General features: G+C 47.4%; 1 protein-coding gene across 2 annotated transcripts in view; it reads left to right on the forward strand.

The window, feature by feature from the left end:
• Positions 1–19,072, forward strand: part of Plxnc1 (plexin C1) — a 142,780-nt gene that overhangs the window by 108,088 nt on the left and 15,620 nt on the right. For both annotated transcript variants that reach the window (XM_076853210.1, XM_076853209.1), the window contains 2 exons: positions 9,705–9,882; positions 12,703–12,806. In XM_076853210.1, the coding sequence (XP_076709325.1) occupies positions 9,705–9,882; positions 12,703–12,806 (282 nt within the window). The remainder of the gene's footprint in view (positions 1–9,704; positions 9,883–12,702; positions 12,807–19,072) is intronic.

Genomic DNA, 19,072 nt, shown 5'->3' on the forward strand with positions numbered 1-19,072 from the left:
TTTCAAGAGGAGATGAGAAAAACCAATAACTCGTAGCAGGCGTGCTGAATTAGCAAGAGGAGGTTGACTTGTAATCAAAGTTAAGCGAGCAATGGTTTTTTGAACTCTTAAACCCAGGAAATGAGCTTGCCAATCTGCTGTACCGGAGAGATAGCATCTTGGCACCCTGGGAAACAGGGTTCTGACAAACATATTATTGCACTCATTCTCATATCTATAAGAATGTCTTTAAGATTATTAGAAATTCTTGGGGCAGGGGCTGGGACTCAGTGGCAGAGCACTTGCTTAGCATAAATAAGGCACTCACTGGGTTCGATCCTCAGCACCACATAAAAAAAAATTCTAAAAAAAAAAAGGTTATTAGAAATTCTTGAGAAACACAGGTACCCACCTGCACAAATCTTATTGCCTCCATTATGATTTATTGAAAGTTTATGCCGGCCCACACCAATCCTGTCTTTTTCCCCAGTGGTTACCATTTTGGGACAATCATGTTTAATGAAATATTTCATATATAACAGCACTGGCCACCTCAAGCAGGAGTGTCATCTACGGGCTTCTTCACTCCAGCTCCTTCTGTTCCATTTAGATTGTCCTTGCAGAAGATCCATTATCCCCGTAATTAAACAACCCACTGTCCCGATTAAGTCATTCTCTGTTACTTCAATTACATCCCATTGTTCATTAAATCCTGATGTTTGCACTTCAGCAATCTTGTTTTTAATACTCCTAGCATTTGTGGAGAAACAGTGAAGTTAATTAACAATTCTTGAGATTTTTTTTCTTTTTCTTTCTACCATACTGCATATCATTTCCATTATGACTTGCAATAATACTGAAACCATTACTAACTTCATAGTTAGTGTTCTGAGCTTCCTGATCAAAGAGTGAAACCATTTTTTATAATCATGTTAGGTAAGTCATTCCCTAGTTGATGGCAAGCCGTGGAAAATGAAAAATTAACTTTAAATGGGTGCTTTAAATGGCTTTCCTCTCCATATTCTTTCTTCTCACGTCTGTAATCTTGGAATTAGAATATAATTTAGTTATCTAAGTACAAAAGTATTTAATTTTCTTCTCTGTGGCTCCATTGTGATTCTATTATTTCATTATTAGAATCTTTATTTATATTTATACAATTCAGAGAATGGTAACTTTTATCACAAATGATGATGGAGGTAAAAAGCATTTTCTAGATTTGTCTTTTAGGCATGTAAGTCAGTCTTCCCTTGGAAGATACTGTTATCTATAGCAGGAATCAGCAAACAACAGCCTGGGGCCAAATGTGGTCTCCTGATTATTAAATAAAGTTTTATTGGAACACAGTCATGCCCATTCATTTCCTTATTATCTATGGCTGCTCTCCTGCTACAGTGACAGAGTTGAGTAGTTGCAACAGAGACCATATGAGCCTCTAAGCTTTAAATATTAACTATCTGGCCCTTTGCAGAAAGTGCATAGGCCCTTAATCTAGGGCTTGACATAATAAAAAGTAGAATCCTCCATCCCACCCATCCCAAAGGCCTTGGTCTCTTTGCCTTACTTCTGGGGACACAGCAATGGAAATGAGACGTGCGGAGCTGTCTGCAAAGAAAAAACAGAAAATATTAAAATCAATTATTTTGAGCTAAGTCAGTTCGGCTTCATTCTGGGAGGCACATAATGCTTGTAAATAACAGAAAAATTAGTAAGAGAAACTTAAATGGGAGGAGTTTTTCTCTAACTTGTTTCTTTGACATGGAAAAGGGCCCCCTTTCACCCTCATGCCCACTTATGATGTCAGGGGAGCAGAATCTTGGATCCAGGGAGTTGTGGCCTGTCTGACTTTGGTGGGGAGAGGAGAAGGAGTGTTGAGTAAGGAGGGGGGTTGGGGAGACCCAGTTTTTAAGGGGGTGATAGCCAGGATGTCCCAGGGCCACTGATGCCAGCTTAGAAAATCTTAGAGGCTTTTCTGAGTTTGGTATAAGAACCAGACCTTTTTCTCTTGACTTTCATTTGGCCCTGGAATGAAATTAGAAATATATTTTATAGGTTTTATTTAATGAAAGCAATTATTGCTCTAAGACCTTTTACGATGAAGTTGCTGGTTTGTAATAAATTCTTTGACAATTACTTTCTGGGTATTATAAGGCATTCTGGCAAATACACATCGGCTTCCCTGCTCTTCCTCACCCAGAATGAGGTAGAAGAACCAGTAATACAACCGGATCATTCTCCCCCCAGGAAAATGTCACTCTGCCTCAGATTCAGCCTCTGGGCTCCTGCAGCCTTATTTTCTCTGTGTCCTCAATACCCAGAACTGCCGGGAGGTATTAGGGACCGTGGGGGGAGACCACTCACGAGATAGGCATGTGGTCATAGGTCCAAGTGCCCAGGGGCTGGGGCCAAAGAGGTGGGTGGGGCTTGGCATATTGCAGTCCTGGGTCTGAATCTGGCCCAGGCCACATGTCTGTGTGACCTTGGGGAAACCACCTACGTTTCTCTCTGTTGGTTTTCTCATCAGTAAACAATCAATGATGAAACCCCACCCTGTATAGCTGTTATGAGATCAGAAAAGAATGTATAGAACATGTTCAGCCACCCAGCCTGTTTTTCTTGTCACCTGTAAGGTACACCAAGCAGAAGTGTCCCTTCCGCATTCCTTTTGGTTGGTTAGTTTTTGACGACGGGTGATGCTGGGAATTGATTAGCCTGCTCCACCATGGTGGAAAACATTTCTTAAATGTCTATGTCTATGTTATTTAAAATGTTACATGTAACTCCCGTGGCTGGGCATTTACAACCAGTGGCAGATCATGGCCGACTGGACAGATGTGGACAGGCAAGAAGAGAGATCATCCTGAACAGGTACCCAGAAGAGGCTGGTTTGGGACATGCTATAGAGGGACCAGGGCCTTCCAGTGTCCCTGGCTGAGCACTTCCCAGATGGCCTTGCCCTTCTAATAACTCCTGGGTGCCTGGCCTGGTCCCTCACTGGGTGCAGTCCAGCTGCATAGAGCAGAGAGTGAGCGGCCTGAGGCTTGAGCCACAGGGAAGCTGGTTTCTCTCGCACGTGTGGTTTGCGGGTGGCAGTCCTTGGTGGTGGTTCCCTTCTGGATAACTTCATGGCCCCACCCACTTCTGTGAACCAATTTGCCTCGTGGTCCAAGGCACCTGCTTCCCAGCCTCCTTCCACGTTTCCACAGCAGGACCTAAGCACAGCTGAGAAAAGGGGGCAGAGGGTCACCAGCTGTCTTTTAGGGAAGTTTCCCATGGGCTGCCACATAACACATCCACGTATTGTCATTGGCCAGGACTTGGTCACATGGCCACAGACAGCAGCAGAGTCAGGAAAACAATCACGAATTCTGCAAAATTGTCCATGGGTGTCCCCTGAACCACAGGGGGTCCAGCCTGTCTCCTGTGGTAACACTGACTGAGAACCTCTGGCAGGTTCTGCTGCCCAGGGAAGGTAGGCACCTTGATTGGCCTTCCATCTTTGCAGCTGAGAGTCTGGACATGTCTTCCTCGTGCCCCCACCAGCTCTATGATCTTGAACAAGTTTCTAGACCCCGCTGTGTCTCAGTTTCTCCATCTATTAAATGAGCTAATAATAGTTCCCACTTCCTAAAGTTGTGAGGTACAAGAAGTCAGCAGATTCGTTCCCGGTGTGTGATGAGTGTTCGACAAGTGTCGGCTATTATTACTAGAAATACGGAGCAGCATTCTCTCCTTCTCCCTTATTTTTGCCTCTATAGGACTTCTCCCTCAGATGGCAGGTGGTGGTTTGGGGACAGCAAGCCTGGCCCTCCCTTCCACCCCAAAGGAGTGGGATTCTTTCTCTAGGCTTCCTGACCTGGTAGCCCAAGTTAGAGATGGAAGCTGATAGCCAGGTGTCTCCATGTCCACACGCCTCCTTCTGGAGAGGTTCTGAAGACCCAATCCCAATCCCTCTTCCTTAGCCTTCCCAAGTTCTGTCCCTTGGAATACCTGCTCCAAGCTGGAGGTGATATCTCTCCACGATACCAATCTTGAAAAACAGGATGGTGTCCTTGTTCCCCAGTGTTGAAGATTAAACACTCAGCAGAACCAAGGCAAGGGTAGAAAGTGAATTTGATTTAAGAGACAGAAGGGTGGGGAGAGAGAGAGAGAGATTTCTCCAGAGAGGATGGGCCCTTTTAGCTAGTGCCGGTGGGAGTGGGTGTGTCCTGCCCCTTTATAGATTTGGGGTTTCCTTTGTAGCCCCAAGGGGTGATTGCTTGGGTTGGAAAGTGTAATCCTCCCCACCCCACCCCCCCGCCCCAGGTGTTAGCAACTGGTTGATGGGGACGTGCTATCTACCCATTTCCTCTCCTTTGATAATCAGCTACCTGTCCTTTGCCCTGTCTCATCAGAACCCCTGAAACACCCGGTCCATCCCTACCATGGTCTCCCTGGCAGGATTGGTTGTGTCCACCTCACAGTTCTCATCGGTTAGGACTCACCAGGCAGGAAGAGTGCCAGACTCAGCTTCCTGCTGCCATGCCCTGCACACAATAGGTGCAAAATAAGTAGGTGTGTGTGAATGAATTTGTCAACCTCAGCCTGGACAAAGTGAGTGCTGTTGGTTTGGGTACATTCAGCTGTGAGAGAAAATAGGTCAAATGACGCCTGAAATAGTAAGGATGCGGGGCTGTGCTCAGACAGTCTGCTGCTCAAGGCCGGTCCACATGCTGCCTCATGCATCACATCAATGCTCTGGGCCACTGTCTCTGCCCTTCCTCTTGGGCCTGCCCTCCTGCCTACAAGATGGCTGCCATAGCCCTGAGCACTACTCATCCCTTTTGTTTGAGTAGAAAACTTTTCCTTTTACCTGTTGTTGGCTGAGGAGCTTGGACACATGACCAGCTGCTGGTGGAGGAGAAAGGGGAGTTGACACTATGGCTTCCTGGTCTAGCTGGGGCCCCAGCTGTGGATATCTGGCTTTTATTAGCAGAGGAGGAGTGATGCCTGTTGGTTGACAGTCAACCTTTGTGTCACCTCAGCTCTGCTGATACTTTCACACAGAGGAAGTAGGGAGACCCAGAGCAGCTTCTCTCAACAGAGTGGCACCTTCCTGGGGAAAAGGCCAGTGTACATTTTAGAGCACTTAAGCCCTTGATGGGTATTAAAAATGAGTCACCACCCTGTAGATTTGGACCACACTTACTTTCATAAAACCTTCTCGTATTTTGAAAGGCAGAATCACCAGGTGTTTATTTAAGAACACGGAGCTCCAGTGCCTGGTTCTCTTGCTGGGGGACCTTGTGCAATTTATTTAACCTCTCTGTGCATGGGTCTGTCGCCTGCAAAATGAGAATCATAGCTGAGTCCACCCCAAGATTGTCCTGAGGTTAATTAATACATACTAACCTACACACACTCCCTGTCTTAAACAGTGCTCAGCACACACCAAGCACTCCTTCGTTTGCAGTCACCACTATCAGTATTATTATTAATTATTATTATTTTTGGTACTATGGACTGAACCCTGGGGGTGCTTAACCATTGAGCCACAACCCCAGCCCTTTTTATTTAAATTTTTTAAAAAAAATTCTAGTTGTAGATAGACAAAATATCTTTGTTTAATTAATTTATTTTTATGTGGTGCTGAGGATTAAACACAGTGCTTCACACATGCTAGGCAAGTGCTCTACCAGTGAGCCACAACCCCAGCTCCCCAGCCCTCTCTTTTTTTTTAATATTTATTTTTTTAGTTGTAGTTGGACACAGCACCTTTATTTTATTTATTTATTTTTATGTGGTGCTGAGGATCGAACCCAGGGTCTCGCATGTGCGAGGTGAGCACTCTGCCACTGAGCCACAACCCCAGCTCCGCAGCTCTCTTTTTATATTTTATTTTGAGATAGGTTCTTGCTTAGTTGCTTAGGGCCTCACTAAGTTGCTGAGGCTGGCTTTGAACTTGTGATCCTCCTGCCTCAGCCTCCCGAGTTGCTGGGATTACAGGTATGTAATGATCACATTCACCACTGTCATTATTTATTGATCCTATCACTCCTTCCAGATAAGAACGATGAGAATTTTAAGAGTCAGAAGGTGGTGGCTTGCCTACACTCCAGGGGCTGGGAGGGAGCAGAGAATGGGCTGTGGGCTGTGGAGGTAGGTGCTCAGCCAGCCCTCCCGCCCTGCCGGACTTACTCAGCTGCTGGAGGCGCCTGGTGGCTGAGTATTGTCTCCTAGCTGCCTCCCAAACCTATTGCAAACCTAACACCAGGGACTAGGAGAAGGTTCCAGGCCAGTGGGTTTGATGGGGGAGGAGCTGGAGGAGGCGCTCCCACTGGGAAGTGCTCCCTCGGGGCCCAGAGGCTGAAGGCCACCCCGTCCTGCCATGGAAGGAAGGCCCAGGGTGGGTTTTCCCAGCTGCAGGTACAGGCATCAAGAGGCTCGGCGACCTGAGAGCCCCCAAATGCACATTTTAGGAAACTGCTGTTGGAGCACTAAGTGTCAGCAGCATAAAAATGAATACAAATCAATTTGTGTCTGGCTTTGCTCTCAGAATTCCCTGTGGACTCTATAAAATGCCATTTTACCTCTTTTCCACCCATCTAGCTGTGGAGGCAGTGGGAGATTTACATTATTTTACATTCAGTTAGGATTTTTTTCCCCTCATGGTTATGTTTTTAAGAACATTTATTGCCTATAAAGAGGTGTTTTTGTTAAAGACAATAGAGCCCGTTAGGTAGTAACAGATTGTTATTTCGCAAATACCTATAAAACTATTACCTGAGCCGGGATCGTAGGGCTCTGATTAAAAGGTGCTTCCATTCATCTCTATCTTGGAAGCCCCTGTGGACGAGCGCTCACTGCCACCCTGGGATACCCCTGATGGAGATGCCAGGTCGGGTGTGGACGTAGCCTCAGGCCTGGTGCTTATGTGCATTCTGCAGCCATGTGTGTGGGACTCCAGCCCAGCACGCTGCCCACAGCCAGGTCTCAGACGGGAGGGTTCCCAGGCAGTTGCTGGGCCCCAGAGGAGCAAGGGCCAGGGTGCAAGAAGGGTCAACACCTTAGCCCAGGGTAGGATGGTGGCCCCAACTCTATAGTTAGGCACATCAGGCTTGCTTCCTGGCTCTGTCACTGGTTTTCCTGGAGCAAGTTACTTAGTCCTTCTGGGCCTCGCTTTTCTCACTCTCAAATGAGGGATCCTCGCTAGGATGCTGGGAGGATTCAAAGAGGTTTGCCCTGGGGTGTAGCTCAGAGATGGAAGGCAACCTTAGCATGCTCAAGGCTCTGGGTTTGCTCCCAGCAGCAAAAGAAGAAAGAAAGAAAGGAAAAGGAAAATGTATGTCTTGAAATGTATTTGGCAGAGGTTTTGGCCACAATAAATATTGTTAAAAAAAAAAAAAAAAAGGGAAGATGAGGGACAGGATGTGGGTGTGAGGCTTCGCCTCGTTAGATCCTTCTGGACAGTCTGCCCAGTGGTGTTCCCCATGCCCAGCTTCTCCCCTCTAGAGTTTTGTTTGTTTGTGATCTGAGAAGCAGTGAACCCTTTGCTGGTCTGTGGCTGACCCAGAAACTATGTTCTCTGAGAGCTGGCCAGAGCCCCTCTGCCCAAGTGTGGAGGCCTGCATGGCCCAGACTGAGTCAACCCGGGAGTTCAGGGTCCGTTCACACTGAGCCTTCACCCCTGGGCCAGAACTGGACCCAGGTTTCCTCTTGTGTGATTATAAAAAGGATGGTTGGGGCAGGTTTTTAAGTCACGTGTCTAGTCCTTTGGGGCAGTTATAACAAAGTACCACAAACAGGGTGGCTCATAAACATCAGAAATGTGCTTTTCACCTTTCTGGAGGCTGAGAAGTCCAAGGTCAAGCAGTGTCAGATCCCGCGACTGGTGAGAGCCTGATATCTGGAGGATTTGCCTTCTCTCTCTTCCTCCTTGGAAGCCCCTGAGAATTGGCTTCACCGTGGTTACTGACTCCTCAGGGTCCCGTGACACTGAGCAGAATGAGCCACGGAGCACTCAGACACGTGTCTAGTGACGAGCACCTGGGAGATGTGACTTCAGGACCACTGGCGGGGACGTGAGGTCTCTGCCATGCCGGTGGTGCTCAGGGGCACGTCTGCTCTCAGTGGTTCCTGTGTTGAGATCCTATCCCACGAGGAGATGGGACGTAGAGGCGGCACCTTCTGGAGGTGAATCTGTCACCAGGGAAGAGGCCTCCATGATGGAATTGGTGGCCTCAGAGCTATTGTGCCCTGTCCCCATCGTGAGGGGCAGAGGAGCCAAGTGACAGGCTCCAGGAACACAGCTGCCCAAGATGACCCAGCCCAGAGCTGCCCCAGGTCCAGAGGCCTCCTGTCCACATGGGTGGTCTGCAGTCGCATCTCCCAGTGCCAGTCACCTGTCACCAGTTATGGTTGTAAATGCTATGGGGCTTGGTGGGTTCACTGTCACAGAACCCTCAGGAGTCGGTCACAGTTATTCCCACTTTTCAGCTGAGAAGCCGAACTACAGAGGGTTACCCAGCTGGCGAGGGGTGGGCGGGAACTGAAGTCAGGGATAAACGGCTGGCACCTTCCTCCTCACCGTGACAGAGACACTGAGCATGTAGTTCGAGTCCTTCTGGTCAGTGTGGAGGGAGCCTCTGTTTCCCGATGAGGGCACACTGTGACGAGGACAGCAGACCACGGCATCAACTTGATAAGTCACGGCTGCTGTTGTCCTCCTTCCCAGCAACTCCAGAGTGATCATCTCACTGAATCTCCTAACAGCGCTCGAGGGGCAGGTACTATTATTCAAAGTGGAGGTGATCCCAGGGATCCTCGCGCCCCGTAATTTCTTCCCATTCCCATTATTGGATCATTTTATAGTCCTTCATTAACCCGGGCCCAAACCCATGAAATAATTGTGCATTTTGTACCCTCTGTTTCCATGATCACCAAAGTGCCCGGGAACCTAAACTGTATCACGCTACTGACGCAGATCCTGGCCCTCCCCTGGATCCCCTTCACCAAAGTCAACCTGAACTTGCTTTCAGATGCCTTGTGAGACAGCCCTCCATTCTGTTCCCACACACAAGCCTTCCTTCCCCCATTAGTCTGATTTTGAGGTTTCGCTGCACTGGGAGAATTAAATGACAAAGTAATGGCACTGAAATGTAATTAATGCAGGAATAATAGTGCAGGGTGGGGAATCTCAGTATTTTAATGAGGGCTCAGACACGTCTGACTGAAGGTGTTGAAGTGGAGGGGAGATGAATGCTACCATAATTAATGATGCATATTAAGAATTGACCTCCTTGGTGTGATCAATACGGGGACCTCGTAACCTTTCCTGTCACCCGGAACTTTACTTGTGGGACTCTGTGGTTCTTGTTAATAAAAAAGATAATCACCAGTCTGCCCTCATTTACTGTGGAAACTTTCCAATTTTTTTTTTTTTTTTTTTTAAGGATGAAATTAGAAATCGCCATTTTTGGAATATTTATGTGTATGTATTTTTTCCTCCCAGATCTATTTATTCAATGCTTGCTCTATAATGAGAGTTTTAACTTTCTGTTTTCCTTTCCATTATCCCTGAAAAGAATGGATTATGGAGAAAAGATTAAAGTAGTATAATGCGCTACGGTGTTTGCTAATGTGCTGTCAGAGGTATTAGTAGGGCTCGCTGAAGCTTGTGTCTTTTATGAATGCCTTTCAGATCGCAATTATCTAATAGACTTGGAAACCTGTTTGTATTCTTGCAGGCATTAAATGTCGTCTTTGAAAAAATCCCAGAAAACGAGAGTGCAGATGTCTGTCGGAATATTTCAGTCAACGTCCTTGACTGCGATACCATAGGCCAAGCCAAAGAAAAGATTTTCCAAGCGTTCTTGAGCAAAAACGGCTCTCCTTATGGACTCCAGCTCAACGAGATTGGTCTTGGTAAGGCGCTGTGGGAACTCTGCCCTGATCCCCTGATGAGTGCCCGCCTTGCCTTTGCTCTCTTCCTGCCCTGTAGCTTCTGTTTGGCAAAGCTTATGTGGCCAGTTTGTCCCCAGAGGGCATGTCTGGGGGGCCAGGGGACTACTTCACTCTCTCACCAGCATTGTGACTCTGCCTAGCCAGCAGAATCCTTCTGAGATGCTGTTTTTTTTAAATATTGTGTTTGTAAATCAGATTCATGAGATTGCTGACCCTGAGACCAAATGGAACCACCTTGCATCAGGAAGTACAAAGAGGTGTAAACCCCGTGCCCTCCGTGTGTGCTGCATTTCACATTGGCATTTGATTTGTTTGTTGTGATACCGAGCATGTCATTAGCGGGTGTCTCGGCCGCTGAGTGTTAACTCCAGCATGCCGGAAAGGTCATCTTCCTCTCTGTGCTAATCGCAGGCTGCATTAAGTATCTTCTCCATCCTCCCCCAACCCACAGCAGCATCTGCTATGAATTCATTTGCGGGCTCTCTGGTATACTGCAAAGGAGAGCATATGCGTGAGCAGGCTAACAGGGCTCCGCTCCCCTCAAATGTTCATCAACATTTTAAGAGTTGAGCTTTGCGCAGGCCTCCTGGGAGATCGCTGGGGGGTTGTAGAGCAGATAATGGGACAGGAAAGCAGCAAAATTGTGGCAGTGACAGACAGCATAACAAGGTTCATCTCCCCTCCACGTGCAGTTGTAGGCCTCGACTAAGCAGGCAATTAAAATCTTCCCCCTCCAATCAAACCTGCTAGAGAAGAGCCTTGAGGCGGGGTCTGGGAAGTCTCTGGGAGACCCTGCAAATGTGCAGTGACTGCTCAACCTGCTTCAAAGAAAGCAGGGTGTTGGGCCACCTTTCTCTACTGCTTTTCTTTTTCCTTCCATTGGATAGACTGCTGGGCAGCTCAAAGACAGTTTCAACTTACTTGCTTACAGACTGGATAAAAGGGGAGCCCCAGCCAGGAAACCACGGCCTAATCAGACCATCAGCTCCCTCACCTTAAATATGTGTCTTGTAAATGTGTGACTCTGACCCGCTTAGGACGTGGGCACACCCAGCCCAACAACCACAGGGAAAACAGCCTCAGGACTGCCACTAATGAGCCTGTGGTAGTGAAGGTGGCCTCTCCTCACTTTTCCTGGATTTTTTTTCAACCAGGCATCCCCTTACCTCCTAAAGTAGGAAGGCAGGGGCAGAAACAAGCTGGTGGCATTACATTGTATGCTGATAAGTGGGGACACAGCCTAGAGGCCATGTCACACTTCCGCATCCCTGCTGTTCTTCCAAACTACCTCCAAGGATGATCTCAGGAAACTGAGGCAAAGCCTAGAAATCAGCCATAAATTGTACTGAAACCCAATCCTTTCTGGGATGCTCAGACCTCTTTCAGTAGAGGCTCAGAGAGAGATGCCCAAAGGGGCAGGAAGTATGTAAATAGGAATGTCACTCCCAGCGCAGTAGGAAATAGTGGGGTCTGACTTGGGAAAGGACTTGCCATCTAAGAGAGAGCCACTTGGCTTCAGCCGAGGGTTGTCATGCAGACTGCAGGGTCAGTGTTACCTGATTATTACCTGATTTTTTTTTTTAAATTAATTTTTTCTTCAGTGCTGGGGATTAAACCCAGGGCCTCACATGAGCCAGGCAAGTTGTATCACTGAGCTGCACCTCCAGATGTCATGTAGCTCTCTCCCTCAATCTCTTTTCTCCATCCCTTCAGTGTCCCTTCAGTTCCAGCAGCCCCTGGACAATAGGAGCTGTTGGCTCCTCCTGAGCACCAGGTTTTTGTTGTTGTTGTTGTTTTGCGGGGGGGGGGGGGGGGGGGGGGGGGGGGGGGGACTGGGGATTTAACCCAGAGGTGCTTACCACTGAATTGCCTCCCCAGTTCTTTTTTTTTTTTTTTTAACTATGAAACAGAGTCTCACTAAGTTGCTGAGAGTCTCTCATTAGGTTGCTGTCCTTGAACTTGAGATCTTTCTGCCCTGGGATTATAGGCATGTGCCACCATGCTTAGCAGTCCCTGATTTTTAAAAGGAGAAATCAGGAGTCCACATTTTTTTTTTTGTTGTTTAATCTCTTAATATTTAAATGTGGAAGTTAAATTGGTGTTAACATAATAATTCATAAAACACTGCAGGTCAGGAAATTTTAAAAAAACAACAACACATTAGTGGCCACATTCTGACCTCAGGGCACAAGCTGGTCACCCTGCGGGGAGTTTGCACCCTGTTTTGCTGGTGGCTGCACAGCACCTCCCCTGCAAGAACCTGCAGAGAGTTCATATTGCACCTTTGTTGGTGAAAATGTGTTCATATGTGTGTGAATATTGGAAATTTTCTGAAGCACTTAGACCCTTGGAGGATGCCTGGTTGTGTCTTCAGTGGCTTTACTTCCAGGCTTAGCCTCAGCGTGAAAGCTTCAGGGAGAAGCAGACTGAAATGTCAGAGCCCTGAACACAAACCAGAAACAAAACAGAGCTCAGGCTGCCAGTCTGGCTGATGCGTCTCCACATCTTCAAAGCTTTACCACTTCATTCAAATTTTATTTTTGAAATATACGTGTGAAAATAGCAGGAGAGCACTTACTTTTTTATTAATTTTTTTAGTTGTAGATGGACATAATACCTGTATTTTATTTGTTTATTTTTATGTGGTGCTGTGGATCCAACCCAGTGCCTCATGCACGCAGGGCAAGTGCTCTACCACTGAGCCACAACCCCAGCACCACATTTAAATTTTTCATCATGATTTTAAAATGGAACAAAATGACTCCCCCTTTCCTTTTTCAGAGCTTCAAGTGGGCACACGACAAAAAGAACTTCTGGATATTGACAGTTCCTCTGTGATTCTTGAAGATGGAATAACCAAGCTGAATACCATTGGCCACTATGAGGTAAGAGTGAGACTTGACCTTGACATTTACTTCTTCTTAACCCAGCTGAATTGGATGACCTCCAGTACCAGGTAAATTCTTCAAAAAAAAAAAAAAAAGAAGGGACTGAGGCTGTGGCTCAGCAGTAGAGTGCTTGCCTAGCATGTGCGAGGCGCTGGGTTCGATCCTCAGCACCACATAAAAATAAGTAAATAAAATAAAGGTATTTAAAAAAATCACATCGATCTTGAAAAAAAAAAAAAAAAAACCAGGACTCCCACTTACTTTCTGGAATAGTTGGCAGATTGCTGGTTTCTGGGACAGAAGTTTTCCTTGGTTGCTCATTCAGAGGAGCCCAGGAATTGCTGCTGTCCCACGTGGTACACTTGGAGGTCTTCTGTTTTCATGCTGCCTGATCACTCCGTCCTGCAGTTTAGATGGGAAGTTCGGGCCTGATGAGATGGTCTGGGCTTGCAAAGTGTGTTCCTAGGAAAGCCAGAGGATAGCTGTCACACACACATGACGGCCACATGCCAAGTGTATTGATGCCAACAGAGCCTGTGAAAGCCCCAGACCTCACCTCTCACTCCATGGTGTTCACAGTAGACCTTGAATCCTTTTGTGTCTGGCCCTCATTCTAAAGAAGTTCTCAACTTTCTGTGTGTTTGCAATATGCAGTGGTACTTCCTTTAGCCCTTGACCGTTCTGCTGGGTGAAGGCTGAGGGAGTACGTGACTCTCCCAAGACGTGAGTGCCAGAGAAGCCTGTGCATGGCAAGGAGGCAGGAAAAGTTCCTGAACACACTGGACACTGGGATTTGTTCAGCAGCATTAGCCATGTCTTTGTTGAGTGTCTGTTATGTGCTAAGAGCTGGAAATGCACAGGAGAGGCGAAGACTAGATCCACACTGAGATAGGGTGCCAGCACATCCACCATCAAGGGACCGCGTGTGTATTCAAGAGACAACTTTGGACTGGTCGAAATGGTAGGAGGGTTCTGGGTGGCAGTAACAGCTGACAATATCGGGGCTTAGGGAGTGTTTATTCTGGACCAGGTGCTGACTTCAACTTTAACCTTTATTTCGGCTCATTCCATCTTATGGCAGTCCTATGAGGTCGGTTCCATTGCTTATAGATGGGTACACTGAGGCTCAGGCCTGTTATTTAGCCAGTAACTGCTTCTCCAGAGAAAGGCCAGAGAAGTCGGAGGGGGTGCTAAGAAGGGGAAATGCAGATCCTTCAGGCCTATTCAGCCTCTTAGGAGTTTGCATTTTACCCAAGGACAGCAGATCGCAGGAGAGGGCCTTTAGCAGGGGAGACTTGTGTTTCAGAAAGTGATTATGGTGGGCATGGGGTGTGCACAGAAGAGCTGCAAAGCTGGAAATAGGGAGCCCCACTGGAAGCTGTGGCAGAATTTCAGATAAGGGATGGGGCTGTCCACAGTAATGCAGTGCCATGGAGACGCCCTGGGGAATGAATTCTGAGGGGCTCAGGAGGTGGATGCTACAAGCCACCTGAGAGGGAGATGAAGTCAGGGAGGGGTGGAGGCTGACACTCAGGAGTAGCAGGTGCTTTTCCACAGATAGCTTAGAGCTGTGCTTCACGGCTCAGAAATCCCAGGGAGATGGGCCCACGCTAGGCAGGCCTTTGCTCTGCCCTCAGCCAGCCAGAAGCTGAGACTATTCTAGAGCCAAGGTTTCTGGACAGCAGCCAGGAAGAGAGAACACCCATCCTTGGGCTCTATGGCTGAGCAGGTCTCAGACTCAGTTTGGAAATGGTTGCCATGGTGACACCTGAGCCAGTACTGCCCCCCTGGCTTTGCTGGAGAAGACCTCACAGAGGAAGCTGCGGAGTCACAGCCTGCTCCCGAGCTCAGTCCTCTGCAGCCTGGGCTTCCTGGCCTTGGAGTCATCTTTCTAAGAGCAGTCATTAGCTTTGGGGTTTTGTAAGACTCCCCAGAAAGCTTTATATATTTATCTATCTTTTTAGAACTAGGCATCGAATCTGGGACTTCAAACACTGTAGGCAAGCACTCTATCACTGAGCTGTGTGCCCAGAGCTCTTTATGTTTTTATTTTGAAATGGGATCTTACTAAATTGCCTAGGCTGACCTCAAACTTGCAATCCTCCTGCCTCAGCCTCCCAAGTTACTGGGATTAAAGACATGGGCCACCTTGCCCAGCTCCCATGCAGCTATCTAATAGTATGCATGGCTGGACTCAGGAATACAGGCATCTGTGGGCAGAGGGAGGGTCAAGTGGGAGGCACTGCCCTGCTGGGTGAAAGTGGCCAGGGAGGGGCTTATTATGGCACCGCTGTGAAGCTCTGAGTTCCAGACCTGCAGGCCATCTCCTCCTCTCCCTGTGTCTGGGTGGCAAGCTTTTCTAGACATCAGGAAGGGGTGGAGCCACAAGTACCCCACTTTGATACTCCTGGCTAGAATGCCTGCCTTGCTCAGCTGAGCCTCCGCACTCTGTGCACTGGGCAACACAGAGTGGGCCCCTCAGAAAGAGAGGTGGCCACTCGGTGCCTTTAGTAGGGAAAGGCAGGACAGGTCATTCCAGCTGGGAAAACAGAGGTACCACAGCTGTCTGTGAGGCATGGGGAGGGCCTGTCAGGGGAGATAAAACATCCCTCTTCACAGAGACATCGGCTGTGCTAGACACCTATCTGCTTAAGGATGATAATGAAATTAATCCGGCCAGTAGTCACTTCCCGTCCCAATGATTTATTGGCCTCATAGCCCAGCGTCACTGCATGGTGGTAATAAATGACAAGAGACTAGGACATGAGGGCTTAAAGGCTTCTCCTTATGTTTAAAAAGCTGAGCCATAAGGCAAATAGATGCAGAGAGCTTGAAGGAAACTGGGGAGGTCATCGGCTGCACTCTCTGAGCCTGGGCCATTTCCAAAGCCCTGTGTTCTAAAGACTGGTCTAAGCAAAGCCTCTGCCATCCTCAGCTGCCTCGACCTGTGCTTGATGTAGTAGTACTTCTGCAGATTCAAAATTGGGAATAATTCAACAGGGCTGGGCTGAAGTTTGCTTCTGCCCTTTCATGAAAGAAAAAATTTCTCCTCCAGCACTCGCTTTTCCCTCCAAAGAGACAAGATGCTAATTATCACTCTTATTCATTTACTAAAGCGCCCTAGTTTGAGTCACTGTAAGTGCTTGAAAGCAAAAAACTATATTTCATTTAAAAATAGGGTCTAATTCAGAGTTTTAAGTGATTCAGACTCACCTCCCTCCAATTAGTCCAAATTAGTTCGGTTTTAAAGTTAATCTTTACTGACGGCCAGTTCCTCCTCCTATCTAAACAAAGTCCCTGCTGTTGGAGCTGCAGCCCTGTACTTCTTGCCTTGTTCTGCCCTTGGGGCGAATAGAGTGGAGCAGGTCTCCCCAGGATGACTGGCTCTTTGTATATTTGAAGAACAGGTTTCTAGAGGGATCTGAGGGATCTGCAAAAATATAGCATCTCTGTGGACCAGATGCAGCCCCCCAGATACTTACAGGATGGCACACAAGCCAATTCTGGCATTGCATGATGACAGCAGTGGCTGCCAGTGCCCAGCACTGTGGACACACACTGGCTTCATCAGTGTTCACAACCACCCTGTTCTTTTAGGTTGGAGCTGTTTGTCCTCCGCCCACCCCCCCTGTTTTCCATCAGATGAACACAGGGGAGAGTGAATTTCTGCTCCAGTCTCCTTCAGTCTCGGACAGACAAGGGGTTAAGTGAGCTGGTGTCTTTCCAAACACATTAAGGCGGAGGCGGCTTTCTCCCTATAATTAAGCCTTTCCTTAAGTGCCTCTGTAACCGGCTTCAGCTCTGTGGGCTTGACTGTGAAGGGGACCACGCTGTTCTGGAGTAGGTGGGATCAGTGGCACGGGCTGCTGGCCCAGGTGACCAATTTCTCTGCAGTCCAGGCTTCTTTCCTCTCCCCTGAGCCCTGTGTGACTCTTGCTGGGCTGTGTCATTGCACCCACACTCTGCCAGGGGGTGGTATCAAGGGTGCAGGGAAGGTATTTTGCGGGGCAGGAAGTTTCCTCTACAGATTGCACCTCTTTTTCTGATAATGCAAGGTTTGGGGAGGCAGAAAAGATGATGAATCTTGTGTGGTTGAAGACTGTTGCTCACCCCAAGTGTCGGCAATGCAGAAAGGGTCACTGACAAGGCCACTCCTGCCATTCAAAAGATATTTAAAGCTCCTAGGAATGTCCCAAGGTGTCTCTTAGGGAAGGTTAGAGGTCCTTTCGGTCAGGTGTCATCTGTGATCCTAAAATGAAAGGATGAGCCACTTCTGCAGGTCTCCCGCAGCATGAATGCCTTGAGGTGCTTGTTTGCATGGAGAGTCCAGGCCACACTGCTGCCATGCTGGGCATGGTTCTAAAGGCTTTTACCAACAGCAACTCCTCTCATCCTCTTTTGTGCCCCGTGAGATGAATACTGCCATTATTCCCACTCAGAAGCCCAGAGAAGTGAAGAAACTTGGCCAAGGTCACACAGCTCCTCTCACTGATGCCCCAAGGCTGAATGCAGATGAAAAATGAATCACTGTAGAAACTGTGGCTCTCCTCGGGGCCAGAGGAATAAACTTACCCAGAGCCAAGCCTCCTGTTCCCAACCTCTAAGCAGCCTGGCTAGAGAGCTGGGCCTGATGAATGACATAGATACCCTGGTAGTTAATATCCTCTGACATTAAACTCAAAGGGCAACTTCTCTTAAGATCTTATGATGAATCTCGTGGCTGTGGGTTATAAAATGCTTCCTTGTTTCTGATCCCACTTTAACATCCCTTGTGACTAGCTGTCCTTGAAGACGGCAGTCACCGTCATCCGAGGGAGGCCAGCAGTACCAACCCCACCAACATACCCAGAGCATTTGAGTTCCCAATTTCACACACACTTGGAGGCCCAACTCCCTAAGGAAGGAAGAACCGAGGGTTCTCTCTCACAGACCCTGAAGGGAGTTTGCTCCTGGGCCCAGGGTTAATTTCAAGTCAACAATGGAGAAGCAGGAGCTCTCTGGGTCTTTCCTCTGGTTTCAAGAATCCCTTGGAGCTCTGTTCTCTCTGTGTGAGTGGATGTGTCTGTGGAGAATCTTCCAACAACCCCTTTCAAATGTGCTGAAGGACTGTGCAAGGTCCCTCTGGCCCCAAGAAAAAAAACACTCCCTTTTTATCTGCCTCCAGCCTTGGAGCATCAGTGAGGGGGACAATATTGACGGGGAGAGAACAATGATGGCGGGTGGCCTCTTTGACAATGCTCGTGGAATGGAATTCTGTTTTCAGATAATACCATTTTGACAGAAAGGTGGCTTCAGTAATGAAAGAGACCAGTAAGGGCTCCCACAAGGTAATTTGTATTGATTTTTGTGTCTTTAGCATTTTTTTCCTACCAATAGGAAAAATTATCATAATATTCAGATCATATTCATAATTTTCCATAAAATCCACAGCTATAATTCCATTATTTCTCTTAGGCTGAACCATATGAAATTGCCAATAGCTGAGTGTCTTGGTCCATAGAAATGACAGTTTTATAAGGTTAAATATAAGTGCAACCTTATATTTCTAGAAATATAAGGTTTTATGGGATAATTTTCAACTTAGGCCGTACAGATAACACTTGACATCAAGAAATCTCACTGGGTGGGGATGTGGCCCAAGCGGTAGCGCGCTCACCTGGCATGCATGGGGCGCTGGGTTCGATCCTCAACACCACATAAAAGTAAAATAAAGATGTTGTATCTACCGAAAACTAAAGAATAAATATTTAAAAAATTCTCTTTCTCTCTTTCTCTCTCTCAAAAAAAAAAAAAAAATAGTGTGGGTCCTCACCTTCTAACTCTGCTTCTCTGAAACCTCATCTTTCACAAACAATTAAAAAAAGAAAAAAGAAATCTCATGCTCGTGCACATTTTAGGAGTGACTTTAAATTATTTACAGGATCCTTTTCTTCTCTGTGTGGTCCCAACTTCTAATTCCAATGAGGGGGATCTACAGTCATGTCTGCTGTGTCCTGCCTCAGGGTCATCAGAGGGTAGCCTTGTAGTCACTGTGAATCCTGGAAGACTGTGAAACTGGGAAGAATTTAACTTGAAATTACCGAGGGCACCCATTCTACTCTGGGTGGGAGAAGCAATCCTGCTGCAGATCCATCAAGGGACATCAATCTTTCCCTGATTTAATTTGGTTTTCATCCTCTAAAAGTAGGAGCCTAGAGAATGCTCCCTGCCTCACAGGAGGATGGGACGATTAAATGAGTCACCCTTAAGGAAGCATGTGGAGC

This window comes from Callospermophilus lateralis, chromosome 4 (assembly GCF_048772815.1).
Source record: "Callospermophilus lateralis isolate mCalLat2 chromosome 4, mCalLat2.hap1, whole genome shotgun sequence".
NCBI lineage: Eukaryota > Metazoa > Chordata > Mammalia > Rodentia > Sciuridae > Callospermophilus > Callospermophilus lateralis.